The sequence below is a fragment of the Danio rerio genome, chromosome 25 (assembly GCF_049306965.1).
Source record: "Danio rerio strain Tuebingen ecotype United States chromosome 25, GRCz12tu, whole genome shotgun sequence".
Lineage (NCBI taxonomy): Eukaryota > Metazoa > Chordata > Actinopteri > Cypriniformes > Danionidae > Danio > Danio rerio.
In genome coordinates, this window is record NC_133200.1 from 30510001 (window position 1) to 30535961 (window position 25961).

Below are 25961 nucleotides of genomic sequence, written 5' to 3' on the forward strand. Positions count from 1 at the left end.
GCATGTTGTTAGCATGATTCTAACATGAATTAGCATGTTGCTAGCATGATTCTAGCATGAATTAGCATGTTGTTAGCATGATTCTAGCATGAATTAGCATGTGACTAGCATGATTCTAGCATGAATTAGCATGTTGTTAGCTTGATTCTAGTATGAATTAGCATGTGACTGGCATGATTCTAGCATGAATTAGCATGTGACTAGCATGATTCTAGCATGAATTAGCATGTAACTAGCATGATTCTAGCATGTAATAGCATGTTGTTAGCATGATGGATAGATAGAGGTAGATAGATAGATAGATAGATAGATAGATAGATAGATAGATAGATAGATAGATAGATAGATAGATAGATAGATAGATAGATAGATAGATAGATAGATAGATAGTTAGAGATAGATAGATAGATAGATAGATAGATAGATAGATAGATAGATAGATAGATAGATAGATAGTTAGAGATAGATAGATAGATAGATAGATAGATAGATAGATAGATAGATAGATAGATAGATAGATAGATAGATAGATAGAGGTAGATAAATAGATAGATAGATAGATGGATAGATAGATAGATAGATAGATAGATAGATAGATAGATAGATAGATAGATAGATAAATAGATAGATAGATAGATAGAGATAGATAGATAGATAGATAGATAGATAGATAGATAGATAGATAGATAGATAGATAGATAGATAGATAGATTGATTGATTGATTGATAGATAGATAAATAGTTATAGATAGATAGATAGATAGATAGATAGATAGATAGATAGATAGATAGATAGATAGATAGATAGATAGATAGATGGTGTGTGAGCCTGATTCAAACAAGCCAACCCCCGCCTCTCTACGATGTTCTGATGCTGAGATATAGCTGCTGTTATATCGTTGCTAGGTTAGTCTGTTTTGTTGCTATGGAGTTGATTGACAGCTTAGACTGATGATGTATCAAAGCTTCTTGCCAGTATGAACAGTTAAAAACAACCCCCATGTCTCTATCACACTGCAGCATGACAATATCAGTCTGAACCTCTTTAATGGCAGTCTATGGGACAGTTGCTAGGGTGCAGTATCTGGTTGTTAGGGTGTGGCTGGAAGGTTAAAAGGCCATCAGTGATTGGCTGCTGGCTAGACTGAGTTAAATGAGCTCAATCATTAGTCTGTAGGACAGTCTGATGCAGAGTTATGAGCTCACAAAGTTTGATCCCATGTAAAGTCAATGAGAGTCTTTTGCAATGGAAGTCTATGGGACGGTTTCTAGGGTCCAAAAGTGGTTGCTAGGGCGTGGCCAGAAAGTTTAAAGGTGATCAGTCATTGGCAGTTTGATAGTCTGAGTTAAATGAGCCCAGTTAGAAGTCTGTGTGACATTCTGATGCGGAGTTATGAGGTCACAAAGTTTGATCCAATGTTACGTCTATGGGATTTTTCCGACGGTCCCGGGACGTTTTTCGGGAAACCGAAAGTCGGATCAGTCGGAAAGGATATAGCAACTCGAGTCAGAATAGTTCGGAGGTCTGACCCGAGTTTGATGGTCATAGCTTGAAAGGTCTAGGTGGAGATAGAGTTTAATTTTTAGTCTCAGAAGAAGAATAATAATATAAATAATAATAATAACTAGATTCTTAAAGTTTGAGAACAAACTTTGAGGCTGGCTTGTGAAAGCCTGACGGTAATAGTTTATTTAAACAGTTTTAAAAAGTATGAAAAGATAGATAGATAGATAGATAGATAGATAGATAGATAGATAGATAGATAGATAGATAGATAGATAGATAGATAGATAGATTAGCATGTTATTAGCATGATTTTAACGTGAAATAGCATGTTGTTAGCATAATTCTAGCATGAATTAGCATGTTGTTAGCATGCTTCTAGCATGAATTAGCATGTTGCCAGCATGATTCTAGCATGAATTAGCATGTTGTTAGCATGATTCTAACAAGAATTAGCATGTTACTAGCATGATTCTAGCATGAATTAGCATGTACCTAGCATGATTTTAACATGAATTAGCATGTTACTAGCATGATTTTAGCATGAATTAACACGATTCTAGCATGAATTAGCATGTTGTTAGCATGATTCTAGCATGAATTAGCATGTTGTTAGCATGATTCTAGCATGATATAGCATGTTACTAGCATGATTCTAGCATGAATTAGCATGTTACTAGCATGATTCTAGCATGAATATGCATGTTCTTAGCATGAATTAGCATGTTACTAGCCTGATTCTAGCATGAATCAACATGTTGTTAGCATGATTTTAGCATGAATTAGCATGATTCTAGCATGAATTAGCATGTTGTTAGCATGATTCTAGCATGAATTAGCATGTGACTAGCACGATTCTAGCATAAATTAGCATGTTGTTAACACGATTCTAGCATGAATTAGCATGTTACTAGCACAATTCTAGCATGAATTAGCATGTTGTTAGCACGATTCTAGCATTAATTAGCATGTTGCTAGCATGATTCTAGCATGAATTAGCATGTTAATAGCATGATTTTAGCATGTATTAGCATGTTACTAGCATGATTCTAGCATGAATTAGCATGTTCTTAGCATGAATTAGCATGTTACTAGCCTGATTCTAGCATGAATTAGCATGTTGTTAGCATGATTCTAACAAGAATTAGCATGTTACTAGCATGATTCTAGCATGAATTAGCATGTTGTTAGCATGATTCTAGCATGAATTAGCATTTGACTAGCATGATTCTAGCATGAATTAGCATGTGACTAGCATGATTCTAGCATGAATTAGCATGTTGTTAGCATGATTCTAGCATGAATTAGCATGTTGTTATCATGATTCTAACATGAATTAGCATGTTACTAGCATGATTCTAGCATGAATTAGCATGTTGTTTGCATGATTCTAGTATGAATTAGCATGTGACTAGCATGATTCTAGCATAAATTAGCATGTGACTAGCATGATTCTAGCTTGAATTAGCATGTAACTAGCATGATTCTAGCATGAATTAGCATGTTCTTAGCATGATGGATAGACAGACAGAGAGACAGACAGAGAGACAGACAGACAGACAGACAGATAGATAGATAGATAGATAGATAGATAGATAGATAGATAGATAGATAGATAGATAGATAGAGGTAGATAGATAGATAGATAGATAGATAGATAGATAGATAGATAGATAGATAGATAGATAGATAGATAGAGGTAGATAGATAGATAGATAGATAGATAGATAGATAGATAGTTAGAGATAGATAAATGGATAAATAGATAGATAGATAGATAGATAGATAGATAGATAGATAGATAGATAGATAGATAGATAGATAGATAGAGATAGATAAATAGATAAATAGATAGATAGATAGATAGATAGATAGATAGGTAGAGGTAGATAGATAGATAGATAGATAGATAGATAGATAGATAGATAGATAGATAGATAGATAGATAGATAGATGGTGTGCGAGCCTGATTCAAACAAGCCAACCCCCGCCTCTCTACGATGTTCTGATGCTGAGATATAGCTGCTATTATATCGTTGCTAGGTTAGTCTGTTTTGTTGCTATGGAGTTGATTGACAGCTTAGACTGATGATGTATCAAAGCTTCTTGCCCGTATGAACAGTTAAACACAACCCCCATGTCTCTATCACACTGCAGCATGACAATATCAGTCTGAACCTCTTTAATGGCAGTCTATGGGACAGTTGCTAGGGTGCAGTATCTGGTTGTTAGGGTGTGGCTAGAAAGTTAAAAGGCCATCAGTGATTGGCTGCTGGCTAGACTGAGTTAAATGAGCTCAATCATTAGTCTGTAGGACAGTCTGATGCAGAGTTATGGGTTCACAAAGTTTGATCCCATGTAAAGTCAATGAGAGTATTTTGCAATGGAAGTCTATGGGACGGTTTCTAGGGTCCAAAAGTGGTTGCTAGGGCGTGGCCAGAAAGTTTAAAGGTGGTCAGTCATTGGCAGTTTGATAGTCTGAGTTAAATGAGCCCAGTTAGAAGTCTGTGTGACATTCTGATGCGGAGTTATGAGGTCACAAAGTTTGATCCAATGTTATGTCTATGGGATTTTTCCGACGGTCCCGGGACGTTTTTCGGAAAACCGAAAGTCGGATCAGTCGGAAAGGATATAGCAACTCGAGTCAGAATAGTTCGGAGGTCTGACCCGAGTTTGATGGTCATAGCTTGAAAGGCCTAGGACGAGATAGAGTTTAATTTTTAGTCTCAGAAGAAGAATAATAATATTAATAATAATAATAAGTTTAATAGGATAACAGTAGTCTGGCTTGCTACACAAGCCAGCCTAATAATAATAATAAGTTTAATAGGATAACAGTAGTCTGGCTTGCTACACAAGCCAGCCTAATAACCCATATTAATAAAGGGACTAGGCTGAAAAGAAACTGAATGAATAAATGAATTAATTAATTAATTAATAATAATAATAATAATAATAATAATAATAATAATAATAATAATAATAATAATAATAATAATAATAATAATAATCTGGCCCAATGAGAACTATTTACATTTTGCAAAGCAGCAAAATTAAGGTAGGAAAAAAAAAATTCAAATATCATCCAAATATAACAAATCATCATCAAAACTATATAAGAAAAAAAGAAAAATAATTTGATTTATTTGTTCCTTCACACATTTTCTTCACATTGTTAGAAGAAAGTAAATAGTAATATTACGATTTGTTTTATGTAGTTATTTTTTAGTTTCTGGTCAATAATTTGTACCTTATAACACACAAACAATAATGTGTGCTTGTGGTCCACATAAGGCTCAACCAAATCTGTGCTTTTCTGCAATAGTGCCATTGAACCGCATGGGGGCACTGCAATCATTGCAATAGCTGCTTGCGTTAGCATCTAAAGACACTTTCTCATAATTATTATTATTATTTAATGTCTTTAATATTACTTTTACAGTGATATTGACGTAAATTGTTATCTTCACATTTGTATCATGTTCTTGCAGTATTATAAGGTGTGCTTTGCAATGTAAATGATAAACCTAATGACAGAAATGGTTAATTCCTGAGAACAAGAAGTGAATAAAGTTTTTCTACGAACACTTTCTACTGTGTAGGTTTGATGAAATTATACATCAAATACGCTGTGAAGAGACTCCATTTTGCAAGTCTGAATCCATATAGGATCTATAGCGGTTTTATTTAGACAGATTTTATTAGTATTATCAATAAGTCATGAGAATTGTATGTTTTCATTTGACTAATAGTTTACCCATGTTATGTTTAGTCATACAGGATGATATAAGTCAGGTTAATATAATGTAATTTACTAATATTACTAATATATAAAGCATAAGCCATTAAAATATACAATACATACCTGGCACTTTAATATCTTATATCGGCAGGTGTGAAGCGAAATTGCCTTTGTATTTTCTAATAAGTTTATTAAAGTCATTTTTGGTACACTTTACATTACGGTTTCATTAGATCATTTTAGCAACTAACATGAACTAAACATCTAAAAATGGCAGTATTGGCTGTATTTATGTATTGCCAGTATTTATGAATCATAGTTCAACATTTACTAATGCAATATTAAAATTCAAATTAGTTAACATTAACTAATGCACTTTGAGTTAACTCGTTCTAACAATGACCAACATTATTTCCATTAACTAACATTAAGAAAGATGAATATATACTGTACTGTAAAAAATGTACTGTTCTTCATTTATCCGTGTTTGTAAATACATTTACTAATGGAATCCTTATTGTAACCGGTATTTTATGTTTCCCACTTGCTGATTATATTTTCATTATAGTCTAATAAATGTGTATTTTTTATTGTTATTCATCAATATTATTATTAATTTATTTTGTTCATCAATCTTGGAGTTAAATAAGAAGCTTTATATATATATATATATATATATATATATATATATATATATATATATATATATATATATATATATATATATATATATATATTAGATAGAACTTTTTTATTACTTTAAATAATATAAAAAATACCTAAAATATAGCTCATTAAAATAAGTTAAAATAAAATATGAACATTTCCTGTCATGACTTTTCGACACATTTTTATTTTACAGTTCATACTGTAAAAATATTGGGTTTCACGCAAGTGATTTGTGTTGGGACAACATGAAAGAATTAAGTTTTTGAGTTAGTTTTTAAAAATTTAAATAGATTGAACATAAAACAATTAACTTTTCCCCCCAAAAAAACTTTAAAATTGTGTTGTTTCAACTCAATTTAAGTAAAAGAAATTACAAAAATAAAATAATTAATATAAAAACAAGTCGTTTGAACTAGCAGCAATAATGTTAGACTTGTCTAAAATAAAGTGCTTTATTATTATTATTATTATTATTATTATTATTATTATTATTATTAATATTGTTCCGCTGGCATAAAGTGAGCTGAAGTCGCCTGGAAAGTGCCTGCACCGCACCCATTCACCCGTAGGTCCTTTTACCCAGCGTTCCCTCTCCATTGTTGCCGTCTAAATGGGATCATGTGTATCAGAAAGGTGTCAGAGAGTGAGCTGAAAATCACTTTCACAAGTGGATGATTACCTCTGCCACATGTTAACCCAGATTGGCCCACTTCCATGCACTCATTGCTCTCTCAACCTTGACTGGAGATTTTTTTTTTTTTCCCCAAAGGCGCCGTGTGTCCATTTATGAAGAATTGATTTCAGCTCACCCATATTTCTGAACACATCCTTCTTTTTTGTTAGACTTTCAAGAATGTCTTCTTAATCAATAGCCAACAATGCTTTATTCTTTTTCTCTGTGTGTCATTGAGTAAACATAGTATTCAGGCTCTGGATACATGAAAACCTTTTGAAGAAATAAGTTTAGAGTTTCTCGTAAATGTAGAATTCTGAAGAAGCTCTCTGTTATTCTTGAGAACGTCTTATTTATTTTGTTTCTTATGATGAAAATTGCTGCCTGTGAGACTTTATGATCACTTTAGTAAAAACACTTAAATGGTGGTCTTTTTGTGCTGCCTACAGATTACTAAGGATAAATAAAAATAAGTGTGAACGCTGTATATTTATTACCACTGCCTCTTTTTTTAAAATGTATCATGTATTATGAATGGTTTGTTTTTTAAAGAGCCTGTTGAAAGATGGGTTGATCAGTTTCATTCATTTGGGAGCTGTTTTTTTTATTTGTTTATTTAATTTAGTTTTTGCTCTTGCTGTATTGAGAAGGTATTCTGTACATCATCATCATCTTGTGTATGGGTATTCTCTTACTGAGTACTATCTAAAGTATTATTTTTATATAGGCTAGATTTTTAAATGAGTTCCCTACTTGTCATGTTTATAAGTTTTCAAATTCAGAAAACAATAGCTTTATAATCCTGATTGATAATTGTCGCCTTATAATTGTGTACATTCCTTATAATAAAAGCATCATTTACTATATGTGACTATTGTTATGATGCTTAAGTGAAACCGTTGATTTTTGTAATAAGTCCATACAGTCATTAAATCAGTCTTAAATTTAGGGATTTTAGCCAGAGACTTTCCTATAATTTAGAAATTGTGTGGTTTTTCTTGAGAATATAATTATCTGCAAGATTTATTTTGCAGGATATTTTGAGCGATTAAAAATGTTATACATTTAATATCAGTTTTAAATTATTTTGTTTATAAGAGCGTTTCAATCAAACTCCATAAAAGTTCTGTATTATTATTATTATGATAAGCGTGAATGCTATATTCTTCACTGCTGTCTCTTGTTTTATTATATGTGATGTATCATGAATAGTTTTTTTAAAGAGCCTGTTGAAAGATGGAGTAATCCATTTCATTCATTTGGAAGATGTTATTTATTTATTTGTTTATTTATTAATTTATCTATCTATCTATCTATCTATCTATCTATCTATCTATCTATCTATCTATCTATCTATCTATCTATCTATCTATCTATTTTGCTCTTGCTGTATTGTGAATGCATTCTGTGCATGCTCATCTAGTGTATGGGCTGTCTCATATGTGCTTAGTGCCATCCAAAGTATTATTTTTATAGGCTAACTCAATTTAAAATGAATTTGCTATCTGCCATGTTTATAAGTTTTCAAATTCCGAAAAAAATAGCTGTATAATCATGATTGATAAATGTTTTGTCGCCTTGTAATTGTGCACATTCCTTATAATAATAGCATCATCTATTATATGTGACTACTGTTAAGTTATGATACTTAAGTGAAACCGTTGATTTTTGTAATAGCTCCATGAAGTCATTAAATCAGTCTTAAATTAAGGGATTTTAGGCAGAGACTTTCCTATAAGTTAGAAATTGTGAAGTTTTTTTAGAGAGTATAATTTTCTGCAAGATTTATTTTGCAGGATATTTTGAGCGATTCAAAATTTTATACATTAAAATCAGATTTAAATTATTTTGTTTATAAGAACGTTTCGTTCAAACTACATAAATGTTCTATATTATTATTATTATGATAAGCGTGAATGCTATATGCTTCACTGCTGTCTCTTGTTTTATTATATGTGATGTATTATGAATAGTTTTTTTAAAGAGCCTGTTGAAAGATGGAATGATCCATTTCATTCATTTGGAATATGTTATTTATTTATTTATTTATTTATTTATTTATTTATTTATTTATTTATTTTGCTCTTGCTGTATTGTGAATGCATTCTGTGCATGCTCATCCTGTGTATAGGCATTCTCATATTTACTGAGTACTATCTATTATTTTTATAGGCTAGATTTAAAAATGAGTTCCCTACTGTATCTGACAAGTTTTCAAATTCAGAAAAAAAAACTTATAATCATAGTTGATAATTGTTTTGTTACCTTATAATTGTGCACATTCCTAATAATTATTGCATCATCTATGTGACTACTGTAAAGTTATGATGCTTAAGTGAAACTGTTAATTTAACTCAAATTCAGGGATTTGAGGCTTACCTATAATTTAGAAATTTTGATAATCTTTTGCAAGATTTCTTTTGCAAGATACTTTGGAGATGCAATATTTTATATATTTAATATCAGCTTAAAATCTATTTTTTTATGTTTCAATCAAACTCCATAAATGTTCTATATTATTATGGTTTCATACGATACATGATTGTTTTCTCTCTGTGAGCTAAACAAAGAAGAAAGAAACGAAAATAAAATCAAAGCACTTTTCTGTGGTTAATGTAATTCATTTATAAGATTTATCATAATGCTGTTTGTTTGTTTTGTTTTGTTTTTCTGTAGGTATCTTTATGCCTTAGGCCAGAGAGTCTGGAAGCGATGGAAGAGGAGATATTTTGTTCTTGTTCAGGTGGGCAGAAATGATTTGATTTGCTTGCTTGTTTGTTTGCTTTCAATAAATTAATCTTTTGACTTTTTGATGAGTTTATTTAATGTACACGTTTTTTACATGTTGATATTTAATTTTATTTGATTAAAATGCTGTAATTTAGCAATTTTTAATTGCCTAAAGGAGGATTTTTTTTTAATCCAAACATAAGCTAAATCACTATTATTCATAACTATCATCTTATTGAGATGATGACAGGCATTAAACTATATATAATAAAATCTGTGTTCATGTATGAGTTCTAGTTTGTAATCATTTTTAAATTAATATTAATAAATATTAAATTATAGAATTGATATTTAGTCATTTTGATTTAATGTTTACACAAATCAAGAGAGTTTTGTTGTGCAAAATCAATTTTGTAAACTAATTACAAGTAAAATACAGCTATAAATCAATGTCCATAATATGTGCTTGAGATTGAAAGCAGCGATCATGTAACAGCAATATCCTCTGTCTCTTGTTCAGGTGAGTCAGTACACGTTTGCTATGTGCAGTTACCGGGAGAAGAAGTCGGAGCCGCATGAGCTAATGCAGTTAGACGGATATACGGTAGATTACTCCGATCCGCAGCCAGGTACACTCACGCTTCAATGCTAGCCGCTTATTTAGCAACAGTCAAATCCTCCTGGGGGTGTTTAGATTTTATTTTAGAACTGAATAGACGATCATGATTTAAATCACTGTCAGTTAACTTTGTGTTCGATGCGAATTTTGAGTCCTGAAACATATGCACTCCATTATCTTGAATGACGTGAAGAACAATTATAAGACAAGGAGAAGCTGTTTAATTAAAGAGAGAAAATTAACAGGAAAACTGTAAAGATAAAATGTGTGTGTTAAAAGTCATAGTGTAGTAAATGGATTTTTACCTTCGTAGATGTAATAAATGACTTTATGAGTGTACATTGTAAGCACTGTAAAAAAAATTATCAATTTGTGTTGAGACGACATTAACCCTTTAACTATCCCACTAAGAAAAAATGTTTGGATTGCATTGCTCAACTCCTAATGTCGCTAGTTAATAGACTCAATACATTTTTTCAGCACATCTCATAATTTCTAAAATATCAACCTCTACCAGATGGTTAATATGTCGGTTTATGGTAAAAGTAGCGGAATTAATACATTTATTATACTATGCAAATTCTAAAAATATGAAGTGTAAGACCAATTTATTTTAAATATTCATGACAAAACATTTTTGAATACTAAGTCACCCTTATTTTTTGAAGTACGCCATAAAATATTTCTAATTCTCATTTAACATGTTTTCTTTTCTTTATTTTTGTTTTTTTTTTACAAAAAAACTAAGTCAAGTGTTGTAGTGCAACAGAATTATGTTTTTTTTTTTTTTTTTTTTGGAAATGATCAATGGTGTGTGTGTGTAAACCGTTATTTAAAACAGTAAAAACATGGTCAACAGTATGGTAGAGTGGCAGTCAAAGAGTTAAGTAATTAAGTTAACGTTTTCGTTTTTTAACAAATTTGTTAAAAAGTGAATTGAACAGAAAGCTATTAAGTTTTTAAAAATACTCAAGAATTGTGTTATTTCAGCTAATTTTAAATAAGTACTTAAAAAAAACATCACACATTTTTTGAGTGAACATATAGATTTAAGATGTAGAATCTTAGCTTATTTTATAAGAATATCTAAATTTAAAAAATAGAATATACAGTTGAAGAATTATTAGTCTCCCTGAATTATTAGCCCGCCTGTTTATTTTTTCCCCCAATTTCTGTTTCAAGGAGAGAATATTTTTTTAACACATTTTTATACATAATAGTTTTAATAACTCATTTCTCATAACTGATTTATTTTATCTTTGCCATGATGACAGTACATAATATTTTACTAGCTATTTTTCAAGACACTTCTATACAGCTTAAAGTGTCATTTAAAGGCTTAACTAGGTTAATTAGGCAAGTTATTAAAAATTAATTAATAATTCTGACTTCAACTATAAAAAATATTTTAAGTCAATCAGAACTTGTTTGATTAGTAGATTAGGCTATGTAGGTTATTTTTAAAATACATCCTTTAAGGACTATGAATAACTTTAATTCTTCAAAATAATAATAGGTTCATGTGTATATAAATATTCTCCTCTTGTGCAAATAAATTGTACCGAGGCATCACCGTCAGCGCTGCTTGAAACAAATATTTCTGGACTAGTAGTGAAATAGCGGCTCATGTGTTGTACCGCCTTCATTGTAGTAGGAGCGTTAATTACTCGCTCTCGCCTCCTTCGCCATAGTATTCTACTGCGATATCGCGCAAAGGAGATAAATGACGTCAGTACGTAACCGATAAACCAATATTAATAATTTTGACATCCCTAGTAACAAGTAACGATGCAGCACATAAAAAATCTATTGGAGTAAAAGTATTAAACTCATCAAAAATATGTACAGAAGTAAAAGTGGAAACAGGAGAAAAAAACAATACTCCAGTAGAGTACAGAAACAGTAAAGTAGTGAAGTAGTTCTACTTAATTACTATACATCTCTGCTAATACACTGTTCTGTGTATTTATATCTAATCAAAATATTGCCATTAAATGATTTTTTGTCTATAATGCAAAAGTTATAACCATAAGACTAATCAACATTATATTACTAGCATTCATGTTGTTATTGTTACAACTTAAAAGATCACAGCTGACCTTGCTAGTTAGCTAGCTTATTGCAATATTGCACGTTCCATGTGTAGCCATTTGATCGATTTACAAAAAAAAATAATTTAATTAAAAACCTTTTTGAGTTGTGAATATGTCATCTTAACTTACTGGAGGTGATGTCTCAGATTTTTTTTTGTGGATTTGACATGAGTTGATACTTTGTTTTTATTGGTGTTTTTTATTTGCGTTTAGCAAGTACTCACAATATAAATGTCAGTCTGTCAGAAATCATGCCACAGAACAACACTGGACATCATGTGACTTAACCAAAGCACATCATTGGCTTAACTAAGGTCTTCTCTTTCCAACAAAAAAATTAGAACATTGGTCTAAAAGAAATAGTGGCAGAAGAATTATAAAAATGTAATGTTACAACATGCGGTAGAGGATTAAGAATGAAACAATGACTGTTTTTTTAATTAAAATGTTGAAATACTCTTCAGTAAATTGACTAAAAGAAACACATTTTCAACAACATCATGTTTTAAGGTCTTCAGGGAGGCAGAGCCTTCTTCAGCGCTGTCCGAGAAGGCGATCTGGTGGTGTTTGCCAGCAATGACGATCAGGACCGTGCCCTTTGGGTCCAGGCTATGTACCGTGCCACAGGCCAATCCTACAAACCAGTGGCCCCTGCACCAAACCAGCAGAACTGTAGAGGAGGAAACGCCCAAAAAGATGCCCCCGTGTCCTTACTGAGTATGTGTCATTTTTACTGCTTCCAGGCACTAATATAATCTTTAATGTGGTGTATGCAGACGGATTTTTCAGTAACCTGGGTCAAGCGCTTTTGGTGAATTGCATGGTGTTACAAAATCAGTGCATTTAAGGTCTGTTTTCTTTAAAAATCAACATTTTTCACTACCTGATTGTTATACCATATAAAGTGGGTCTCAGGATGTACAAGAAGCACTGCATTAAATGACATTTCTCCATGCCATGTCTTTAAAGTATGAACATTTATTTTACCCAAGTATTTTCAGAGTTTCAGCGCTCGCTGATCCTGATGGCTTGTAAACGGATTTCATCTTGTTTTACACTCAAACAACTAAGTGAATATCGAAGTCTATTTAACTGATTATATTTTAATTATATTACAAGGTCAATGCTATAAAAGGAACTGTATAAACTTGAAGTCACATTAACCATTCACCGAATGTTTATCAGTATGGGAAGAGACAATAGCTGTGCATATAACCTAATGTTTTGTTTAATGCATTGTGTTTTTGCTTCATCTTCTTTGAGTGTTTTTTTTTTTTTAATACTTGAAGGGATAGTTGACCTAAAAATGAAAAAATTGTCATCATTTATTTGGCCTTAATTTATTAGATATTTTGAACAAACTTGGTAACCAGTAACCATTGACTTTCATAGTGTTTGTTTTTCCTACTATTGATGCCAATGGCTAGCGGTTTCTGCATGCAGGGGCGTCTGCAGGATTTTATTCAAAGGTATGCACATATCCAGCACCACCCTGCCCCATCATCCCATATTCGGTCCCACTTTATATTAAGTGGCCTTAACTATTATGTACTTACATAGGAATTAATAGTTTGTTACAATGTACTTATTGTGTAAATACATGTATTTACTGTGTACTTATGCTTGATTAAATACATGTATGTAATTACATCTGTAGTTAACTTTTGTAATTACATTTGTAAATACACTGTTGACCATCCCTTACACCTTAACCTACCCTTAAACCTACCCATGCCACAAAACCCAACCTGTATCCCAACTCAAAAGCACCACAAGTGTTCTAAAATACATTATAAACACAGTAAGTACATTGTATTTTTTTTTTTATGTAAGTACATAGTAGTTAGGGACACTTAATCTTATTTTAATCTCAAAAAACACTGATGCTTGCTGTCAAAGATCAAAAATGAAAACACATCATTGTTTTTTTTTATTTTAATATATTCTTTGTTGGTCAATTATCTACTAGATAAACAAGAATAACAAATAACATCTGAGGGTAAGTGCTTGAAATGTCTCTTTTTTTTTTTCTTTTTTTTTTTTGGAAGGGTAAGAGAACTCAGAAACTTATTGTGAGAATGAAGATGCCTGCTTATTTGTGCCAGTCTGTCAGATAAAATAACTAAAAACACCTTGAATGGTATAGCGGTTCCATGTAAGGATGTTGCGCAGACATAGGCTGTGGGGAAGCATTATTTGTCTCATTAGTTTTAGGTCATTTGGCAAATGTCACAATTAAGTTTAGCTGTATTAAAGAGAGTTTCCTCATTTTGTACACCCTTTTTAAACAAAGCTATCTGAATTGTATTTTAATGTGTGGAAAAAAAGGCCAGCAAAACTAAAGCCAATAGATTTATTTACCCAGCCATCTTCCACCATGCAAGCACATACACACGTTAAAACACACACCTTTATTTATTCTCAGTCTTTCTTGCTTTGTATATCGTAGTGTATACTGTTTAATAATCAATTTAAATTATGTAAAAAATAAATAAATAAATAAAAAAGCGCCATTAATTTGCACCCTCTCATGGTAGTAACGCACAAGGCGCCACTGTCCATATGGGACAATAATCATTTCCAAGGTAAACCATGGTTTGGAAAAGACAAGGTTTTAAAAGTGGCAACATTTTCTGTATTACCGTTCCTAAGGTAAATGTAAGATTTTTTATTTACATTTTTTTTTTATTCAAAGACGCCGTTTTAAGTTGTAAATAAATCAGTGTTTTTTTTTAACAAATGAAGACAGCAGAAGTCAATGATTCATTTTCATTATTCAGCCTGACATGTTTACTGCTTCAAAAAAAAAAATAAATAAATAAATAATATATATATATATATATATATGTATATATATATATATATATATATATATATATATATATATATATATATATATATATATATATATATACATACATACACACACATATTGTTTTGTTTTTTACCCAGACATTTAAAAATAATATATTTTAGAGCAGTAATCACAATACCGTGATACCTTGAAACCGTGATATTTTTATCCAAGGTTATCATACCATCAGAATCTTATACAGACCCATGCCTACATTCTTCAATATAAATTCTAACAGAAAAAAAAAATGTTTGCAACCAGTCAAGAGTAAGTAAATACATGTGTTTATTTATTATTTTTTTTTTTATTTATTTTTTTTAATTTTTTTTTTTTTTGTTATTATTGAAGTTCTCATTTAAAACTAAAAGATGCCAAACAAACATGTAAAACCAATAGAAGTTGGGCTCTTTTTCTGTCACCTTCTGCTGGCCCCTCCTGAATGGGCTTTGAAATTGGAGGTTGTGGTGGCCAGCCATCGATCCATTGGGCCGCAGCACAGACACAGTCTAAACAAATGTCAGTGGGGGGCTTGAATAACCCAAACACTGCTGCTGAGTGAAAGGAGGAACCCTTACACCACCGAAATGCTACAGTTTGCTCACTTACAACAAACAGCGAGTGAGCCGAATGAGCTTTATATCATTACGGCTTCTGAAGAAGCATTCTGAGAGCTCCAGGGCATTCATTTAGTACAGAACCTTGGCTAAATGCAAGGAACATGTCTTATTACTAGCATTTAGAATAAGAAATACAATCTCCTGTGGTCTTATTTATAAAATCACCTTCTTTTTTTTATGATCATGTATAGGAAGTGGAGGCTTGAAAATATGCTTTTATGAATAGATAATGCGCTTTTCTAAAGCATGCGCTAGTATTCGACTTGCAAAGTGGCTGTATCCTTATCGTTGACTTTCATAAACCACTTTTCAAGGTCTCCTTCCACTTGTCTTACTGGACCATACAGAGTCATGTCCTTAATACATCTTTTGATTTTTCCAAGATTCTATGCAAAAGCATCTATGAATAATGGAGAACACCGTGACAAAGAACATGGAAAGAGCATGGAAAAGTTCTTCAGTGCCTATCAGATAAAAAAAAAAAAAAAACAGCACATGAATATCATCGCTGCTTCTAACCATGGTATTCAACCTATTAAAAGGTCGAGCATTCTTTCAGAAATGCTTATTACAGACTGAATTTAATTGTGTATTGAAAGCAGATTTTAAAAATGCCACTAAATGAATCCTACGAATGCATCTGAAACCAAAAAAATCAAACCCATTTGATGCCTGTTAACAAAATCTGCCATGTTTTGCCGAGTCAATGACATTATTAACTCGCCTTGACGTAGGACTTCCTATCACTGATTGATTCGCACAGATCTAAGCTCTGAGCTGTCTCACTGCCTTACACTCAACTGTGACCAGCGTCCTCTCATAGCCAGATTGGTGGTTTTCGACAAGCACTCGTGTTTCATATCCAGGCGCTTGAACACCGATGTCCTGTCCTGCTTCATTAGTCTTTCCGAGTCGGGCTGGATTCACTTGAAGCGACCCGTCGGACCGTACCTGTGATATCGCCCCTGCTGCAGTGTTGATACCTGTCATAAAGCTCCTATCCGCCTTGTGGAGTGATGTCAGATGGATGTGACTGCTGCCATGACCGCCTGCTTCTCCCGGCCCAGGAAGCGCACGAGTCATGTTCCCTGCCCCTTCAGCTGGGATTAAAGACGACGCAACCCCCCCTTCCGCACTGACTCCGTCCACTTGTCCATGGATAATAGCGATAACTTAAAGTTGACACGGATCAATTTTGCTGCTCCTGTCAAACCCGATCCGTCAAGACTGCAAAGGTGGATCAATACCACGCCTCGCTCCACTTTATCTCCCATTGTCTCTTTTCTCTCCCTTTCTGGATGTAATGAACATAAAATGACCTACATCAAATTAAAAGCGCAGACAATGGGGCGGCCTCTTGTCAATTGGGAGATTGGGTGCTTCTGCTCACCTAACAAGTGATATTGTTGGGGGGAACCAACAAATGCCCACACTGCTTCCAGGCACGTACAGGGCTTTTCTCCGTCAATACCAAGTCGTTGGCATGCCAGAAATGGCAGCGTTAATAAAAGCAATCACTAATGCTCGTCTCAAGAAGGTGCCGCTGGCCATGGAGGCGTCAGAAGACGTGTCTCAAAAGCCTTGGTCTTTTGTGGTCCTTGAGAAGCGAAGGCCCTCGCTCCGCATATGTGGGCTCTCAACACGCCGCCAGCAAGTGTTAGGCTTTTCACGGACCTCCCATTAGCCCATTTTGAGGATGCTTGTGAAAGGACTGGAAATGAACTTGGGCACACTTTTAGTGCTTTCTCCTGCTTTTTCTGCCTCGCGTCTTTCTTTCCTCTCCCTCTTTCTCTGACTTGCCCTGACCCCTTGGCCTCTTTGCATCATGCTGAACGTGTCAGTGTTTTTTTTTTTTTTTTCTTCTCTCCCAGCATTCAATTTCTCCCGTTCCTCTGCGTGGTCCTCGTGTCAGAAAGCCTGAATGCGTAAAGGAGAGAGCGTCAGCAAACACACAGCCGCGTTCATCCTAATTACAGCGCTCTTACAAAGGTGCGCTCCTTTTACTCAAGGTCGAGACTCAATCAGCGTGGTCTGAACGAGTGACATCACTTTTACACAACTCACCTGTCTTCACCAGCCACCGAAAAAATTGCTTTAAGTGCTCACAAGTCACCCGTTATTGTTTATATCCTGCTTCCACACATGGCTCGGACGGCGTTTTAAAGATTTAATGCGCTAAAGATCAGAACATTCAGCCCATCGTAGCTTTGCAAAGGCCACGGGGTGTTTTTTTAGCTAGGGTCTGCCCTTTTATTTTAAAAGGCTGGTTTGAATGCATGAGGTGTTCGATTGATAAATTAGAGCACTCTGGTGCCGATATTTATGTGGGCATGTGGACAAAGTGCTAATATTTTACAGCAGTTTGCAGCCACGCTTCGCTAGCATTTCAGAGCGCCTGCCAGTTTTTGCAGCTGAAATGTGGAAAACTGAGTTTCACAGCGTAGCTTTGGCCAAAAGAGGTGAAATGCAAACACGCAGGCTGTGTACGAAGATGGAGACCGTGTAACCAAACACAGATTTTGGTCTTTTACATTGCGTTTCAAGGTGTGAACCACACTTCTGTTCCATCATCGTTCAAATGATACTACTGTGCATCTAAAATCGATCTATTATATGCATTTACTCTCTTATGTGAAGCTGGGCATGCTGTCAAAAATGTTGTATTACATTATTATCCAATGTATTTACAGCACAAATGGGCATTGACTGGCCATCTTTCGTGGTGGGGATGGGATTCCTAGCACAAAATGGTGTTGTGTGCTAGTACATGCCAGACTTCTGACAATTTGTTTCTGATGCAGGTCTGGAGAAGACTCAGAGGCAGGGAGTGGAGGAGCTCATCTCAGCCATGCCCTGCAACTTCGATCATGCCAGCCTGTTCATCATCCTGCAGAAACACACACTTACACACCGCATGAATGACTCCTTTTCCTGCCTGGTGAGCCAAAAGATAGCACTAAACTTTAATATGTGTTTGTACATGATTGAGAATCGGCTGAACTGAATTGGATGTGGTGGATATTTTATTAAAATATGGTGGTTATGTGGTATCTATTGGAACAAATATTTAATCTCTTATGTCTCGGAAAAGAATCGGTTCAGAAGAATCAATTGATTTAGGAATCAGTTGATCCATAAGAATCATTAGTTTACTGTAGGTACCATTTGTACCTTATAGTTTTGATTAACTATGAATATTTGTAAATATTGATTGTTTAGTAGTTGATTGGGCTGTGCTGTGTAATTTTTATTGAATCATTTATAATGAAATTGGTTTCTATTATGATTCTATATTATGAATGTTCAGATATTATGATTCACTTTTGGTTTACTATCAATTAAACTGCTACTGTGTTTGTGCTGGTTTCGGGTCATTCAAACAAACCAGCATAGTAGAATCATTCATTGTTGGATGTTTTTGAGCTTAAAGTGTTTGCTTATTTTGGTTTTCCTAAAAAAATATTGTTTTATATAATTATAACTTACATTCAGCAAATATTCAGATCAAATCTGTTGATCCCGCTTGGGCTTTCTCGAAAGTGAAGTGCATTGGTGAAGGTATTAAATAGAGGAGGGGTTTATATGGCTGCAGGGGAGGGATGTAGCCCTCCGGCTGAGTGAGGGCTCACGGTTAAGGCAGGGATAAACACTTCCAATCAATACAACCCAAATAGGAAAACCATCCGCTTGCATCCCGTCCCCTCCATTTACTGCCTTGAATAAAAGACCCCATGCTGGGGACTGGGTTAGTATGTTTATGTCTGTGTGCGTGCGATGAAATTGGAACAGTCATGAGGTATATGGGGGTAAATAGTCCAAAATCGACTACAATGTGGGTCGCAGCCAATGGTGCAGTTTCTAAATCTGTTTATATATATATATATATATATATATATATATATATATATATATATATATATATATATATATATATATATATATATATATATATATATATATATAAAAATAATATTTTAGTCACCAAACATATATAGAAATTAAAAGATAATGCGATTAAATTTAGGCAAAATATTGCAAAAAAACAAACAAAAAAAAAAACAACCTACAAAAAAGTTAAACTAAATTTTTCCTCCCTTTTTTTTTCTTTTTGGACTTTTATCATAAGTTATTTTGTATAACCTCCAGAATACACCACAAAATCCTAAGGAATTTATTTACTTAAAATTAAGTTTAGTTTAGTTCCATTTCATTTAATTTAGTTTCTCAAGCAAAACATATTCAAATAAACCCCAAAACCAAAATATTCATTTATGCTCTTTAAATTTTTGTTTTTGTTTTGTTTTGTGTTTTACTTTGCTTTTCATTGTTTTGCTTTGCTTTGCTTTGTTACAAATCATTTAAAAAAAAAACTCAAAATCCTAAAGAATTTATTTACTCTTAAACTTATTTAAAAAATATATATGCACAAATTTAAAATATGCATTGAAAAGTCAGATTTGTGAGAGGTGTACTTTTATACTGTATGCTGAGCATGACGTTGAAGTCATATTTATTTGCTCTCCTGAATTATTAACCCCTCATATGTTTTTTTACCCCAATTTTTCAACACATTTTTAAATAAGTTTTAATAACTAATTTCTAATGACTGATTTATTTTATCTTTGCCATGATGACGGTACATAATAATATACTAGAATCTTTTTCTAGATGTAGCATTCAGTTTAAAGTACAACTTAAGGCCTTAACTAGGTTAATTAGACAACTTAGGGTAATTAGGCAAATCATTGTATAACGATGGTTTGTTCTGTAGACAATTAAAAAAAGAATTGCTTAAGGGGCTAATTATATTGACCTTAAAATGTTTTTTTTGTTTGTTTTTTATTAAATCTCCTTTTACTCTAGCTGTAATAAAACAATTTCCCCCCAGAAGAAAAAAAAATATTATAGGAAATATTGAGAAAAAATTGTGAAATATTTGAAGAAAAAAAAATTACATGAGACCCAATAATTTGGAATTAAACATACGGCACACATAAAAAATAATAAAAATAATCATAATAATAAATATTATTTTATATTGAGCATTAAATGTAGCATCACAAAGCACTTTACAGACAAATTTATGAATAATGTTGAAAACTAGTTATAAATGCATCAAATATCATTTACTGTTAACACCACACTTGTTTTTTTTTTCTTCCTCTCGCTTTTCGTCCCAATTGTCACTTTGTACCTGCAGCGAGTGAGCACCTTCTGTTATCCATTCAGCTTCTGAATGACTCTGTCTGTGTTTGGCTCTTTGTGAAGGCTCCCCAGCCTTTGTTCAAACTTCTGTGTTCAGGCAAAAAAGAGAGCCACAAAAGCCACCTGAATGTGCTGCTTTTCCCATGCCTTCTGGGATGTGACATCTGTGGGGGAGTGGGCCTGTTTTCAGGGAAAGGAACAGAGGGGTGAACAGCATTTTTTAGTACACCACATGCAGGCTGAACTAATTGATCCTTGCTGTAAATTCTTTTGAATTGTATATTAATCAAACACACTTGATTTATAGAAATATTTGGATTTAATTGTTTTTAATTTTAGTTGTTTTTTTTCCCCACAAAATGTTTTTCATCAACTTCATTTATTCATTTTATATATATATATATATATATATATATATATATATATATATATATATATATATATATATATATATATATATATATATATATATATATATTGCACTTTGTTTAGTTTTTAATGTAACTAAAAAAGACTAATACAATCTGACCTCTTAGACACCTTAATCTGATCATATATACAGTTAAAAACAAAATTATTAGCAGTCCTGTTGAATTATAATTTTTATTTAACTGCTATTTAATGGAGAGATTGTTATGGATACTTCAGCATGAAGTGCAATGTAAAGGCTTAAATGGGTTAAATAGGATTACTAGGCAAGTTAGGTTTACTAGGGAAGTCATTGCATAGCAGTAGTTTGTTATATTGTTATATAAATATTCCATCCAAAAAAAAAAAAAAAGAGTTTATGTAGAAGAAAATATAATAGGAAATAATGTGAACAAAATTGTATTGCTCTGCTAAACATCAGTTTGGAAATATTTGAAAAAAAAAAAAAATCTTTTTAAATGGTTAGATTGAGGGGTCTAAAAGGTCAAATTGTACTTCCAGTCATTTATATAGAATATCCAGGGTATATTATATCAGATTGTGTTTGGAATTTTACTGTACCTGATCAGATTTATATATATATATATATATATATATATATATATATATATATATATATATTTTTTTTTTTTTTTTTTTTTTTTTTTTTTCTCGTCAGTGAATTAAATGTCAAAACATATTAAAATAAACGACAAAACCATAACAAATTTATTTACTCTGATTTGTTTTTCTTTTCTCTTATTTTCTTTTCTTTTTTCTTAAGCAAAACATAATAAAATAAATCACGAATCCCCAAGATATTTGTTTATGCTCTTTAAATGTTTGATTTGATTTGATTTGATTTGATTTGATTTTATTTGTTTTGATTTGATTTGTTTTGTTTTGCTTTTTGTTTTGTTTTGCCTTATTTTTTTTGTTTTTGCTTTCCTTTCTTTTCTTTTCTTTTTCTTTTCTTTTCTTTAGTTTTTATAGTATTTATGCTCTTTAAAATTTAGTTTTGTGTGTTTTTTTTTTTTTTTTTTTGTGAAATTTATTACTATACACCACAAGGAGGAATTTATTTTATATCTTTATTAAGGAATTTATTCGATCTCTTTAATTTTTTTTCTTTTGTTTTCTGAAGCAAAACTTATTAAAATAAACCACAAAACCCCAAGATATTTATTTACGCTCTTTAAAAAAAAATTGTTTTGTGTTGTTTTATTTTGTTCTTTTTGTGTTCTTTTGTTTTGAGCAAAAAATATTAAAACATACCTAAAAATCATCAAGAATTGTAAGTTTTGGATTAAGTGCAGTTCAGTGAAATGCAGTTATTGCCTGTCTGAACAAAGTCTTCAAGTCTCAGATTTTCAAGCTCTTTACGAAAAAAGCCCTCAACAATCAATACTTGTAGCCCTAAGGAAAATCAATATGTGGTGCTATTGTAAAGCACAACTTCTTTTTCTTTCTCTTTTTTTTTTTTATCAGCTGTCGCTTGATACAGGGATTAGGTTCAGTGAGCTGTTGGTGATTCAAAGACCAATATTTGGATTTTTTTTCTTAACTACTGGGAATGTTCACACTGAATTCACTAGTCTGCACGTGCATCTTTGGAAGTGATTCACAGAAATGTGTGGGGGGTTTTCTGCAATCTAAAAGTTTCAGGCTGTGATGATGTCCATAAATTAAGAGCAGTTATGACCAGTCATGCTTCAACCTTAATATAATTACTCACATCCTCTTCACTTTTCATCCCATAATGACATATTCTCCCTAAGACACACTCCTCCACATTCAGCCTTATTAACAAGCCATAATGACATATAGAGATAGGCCATAAAATGCTTCCTATTACTGTCATTTATTGGTGGAAATAAAACCATTGAAGACTTTACCACCTAGCAAGCTAATTTTTTTCAAGATCTTGGTCTCTCAGATATATTAAAATAATAATTGATTTATGTATTTGTTTATTTTTATGTAGGGTCTCTCTTTTAGTGCAAATAACAAAATAAAAAATCATGAGTTCTATTTAGTAAACTCTCAATGTATAATAAAATTTAAGCCAACAAACTAAACTGATTTGTAGTCCACAAGTAAGGTTTTGTCATCAATCTCTCCCTCTGTGTGTACAGTATGTGAGACTTTTTTTTTCTCGAACACGGAGAGCCAGACTGGGCCGCGTTCGTTAGAATGATGCTGCTGCCGTCTCAGTCGGTCGTTAGCGGTTAATTGAGCGGTAGGAGCCAAGACACGAGCAGGCCATCTGTTTGCCAGAGTGGAACATCTTGTGGCACTCGGCTCGGCGCTGGGCCACCGTGCCTCAGCCCTGAATGGTGCAATATTAATAGATCTGACCAAGATGGGAAGAGATAGACTGTGACAAAGAAGAAAGACGGCAGAAAAAAAAATTGGGAGTCACTTCAGGGGTTTTATTATTATTATTATTATTATTATTATTATTATTATTATTATTATTATTATTATTATTATTATTATTATCATTATTATTATTATTATTAATATTAATTCATTAATTTTCTTTTTGGCTTAGTCCCTTTATTAATCCGGGGTCGCCACAGCGGAATGAATCGTCAACATATCCAGAACATGTTTTACGCAGCATATGCCCTTCCAGCTGCAACCCATCTCTGGGAAACATCCATACACACTCATACATTATGGACAATGGTCTCTAGACTGTGGGGGAAACCGGAGCACCCGGAGAAAACCAACACGAACGCATGCGAACATGCAAACTACACACAGAAACGCCAAACAACCCAGCGGAGGCTCAAACCAGTGACCTTCTTGCTGTGAGGCGACCTACTGCGTCACCTATTGTTATTAATTTTAGTATTAGTAACCTAACAACATAAAAAATATATTTTTGTTGTCTTCAAATTAGACAACAGATTTCAACATTTCAACACAAAGAAATGCTAAATATGTATTTTTTTATTTAATCAGTTAATTTTATTACTCAATCCAACATGTTTTTCAACACACACATTTGCTGTTTTATGTATTTTTTGTCAGTGAAAGCTGGGAATTATGTCTTTTCATGATGATGACAAATTTATGGACCGTTTAGTTCAATTTATTTTTATTTGTTTGCATATTAGTCATTAGTAATTTATTAGATATTCTAAAGGATATTTACAATATTTGTTTGCAACATTTTATGTTGCAAATTGTCCATATTACAGTTAAATTACTATTTGTTTTTTGTTTTGCTTTTTTGATTAGCTTTGCTTTGTTGTGTTCTGTTTTACTTTGTTTTGCCTTGTTTTGTTTTGATTGTTTTGCTTTGCTTTGTTTTGTTTTACAATACTCAAATACACTGAATTAACCATGAACAACTGAAGTCAAATAACTATAATTTTCTTGTAAAAATATGTGTTTTCTTGTAAAATATTTTATGTTGCATAGAAGGCCATCCATTATTTTGACAGTTGTAATTTCTAAAATGAAAGGGCTCAGCCAATATAAAGATAAATTGCTACAACACTGCTGCATGAACATGACCTACACATGGCATACATATGCAATTTTTGGAAATATTTTTTGAAGAATCTTGAAGAAACTTGAAATAATAGTTTATGTTGCATATTGTCCGTATGACAGACGAATTACTGTTTTTTTTGTTTTTCTTTTCTTTGTTGTTTTGTTTCTTGTTTTGCTTTGCTTTGTTTTGTTTTGTTTCTTGTTTTGCTTTTCTTTGTTTTGTTTTGTTTTGTTACGTTGTTTTACGTTGTTTTGTTTTGTTATGTTTTTTTTTTTTTACGTTGTTTTGGTTTTGTTTTAGGTTGAAAAATGTAATTACTGGAAATGTTTCTTGAAGAATCTCTAATACACTGAATTAACCCTAAATTATTGAAGTCAAATGACCAAAATAGTGTTTTATTGTAAAAAAAAATATTTGAAATAATAGTTTATGTTGCATATTGTCCATAACTTCATTTGTTTTTTTTTTGTTTTGTTTTTTTTAAGTAGCACTACAAAAAATATTGAAAAATGTAATTACTGTAATATACTGAATTAACCATGAACTACTGTACTGAAGTCGAATGACTAAAATATTGTTTTGTAAAACTACTTGAAATAATATTTTATGCTATTATGTGACTGTCATATTGTCCAGATGACAGTCAAATTACTTTTTGGTTTGTTTTGTTTTTGTTTACTTTGGCGCTACAAAGAAAAGGTTGAAAAATGTAATTACCGGAAATATTTCTTGAAGAATCTTTAATGCACTGAATTATCCATGAATAACTGAAGTCGAATAACTAAAATAGTGGTTTTTTTTTGTAAAACTACTTGAAATAATATTTTATGTTGCATATTGTCCATATGACAGTCAAATTACTTGATTTGTTTTTTGTTTTGGTGTTTTGCTTTGTTTACTTTGTTTTGTAAACCACAAAATATCATATAGTATATGACAATGTGTGGCAAAACAAAGCACAACAAAACAAACTAAAACAATGCGAAGTTTTAGTTTGTTTTGTTGTGCTTTGTTTTGCCACACATTGTCATATACTATATGATATTTTGTGGTTTTGTTCCTTTTGTTACTTACAAAATCTTTTTTTTATTTCAAGTGGTTTTACAAGACCGCTCTCTTTTAGTCATTTGACTTCATTAGTTCATGGTTAATTCGTGTAATAGAGATTCTTTTAGAAATATTTCGAGCAATTACATTTTTCATCCATTTTTTTGTAGATATACAATGCATGTGTCATGGAGTTCTTGAAGAAAAAGATCAGCTTTTGATGATACATTTTAGAAATGGCTAGAAATTTCTACTGATGTTTTCTTTAGTAGATATCTATAATGACAACTTG

At 32.2% G+C, this 25961-nt stretch overlaps 1 protein-coding gene across 12 annotated transcripts in view; it reads left to right on the forward strand.

Annotated features, from left to right (window-relative positions):
* The window catches only part of cadps2 (Ca++-dependent secretion activator 2), a 365750-nt gene that overhangs the window by 225078 nt on the left and 114711 nt on the right, over positions 1-25961 (forward strand). For all 12 annotated transcript variants that reach the window (XM_073943222.1, XM_073943226.1, XM_073943221.1 and 9 more), the window contains exons 9-12: positions 9265-9331; positions 9839-9947; positions 12541-12747; positions 18303-18439. In XM_073943222.1, coding sequence (XP_073799323.1) covers positions 9265-9331; positions 9839-9947; positions 12541-12747; positions 18303-18439 — 520 coding nt within the window. The remainder of the gene's footprint in view (positions 1-9264; positions 9332-9838; positions 9948-12540; positions 12748-18302; positions 18440-25961) is intronic.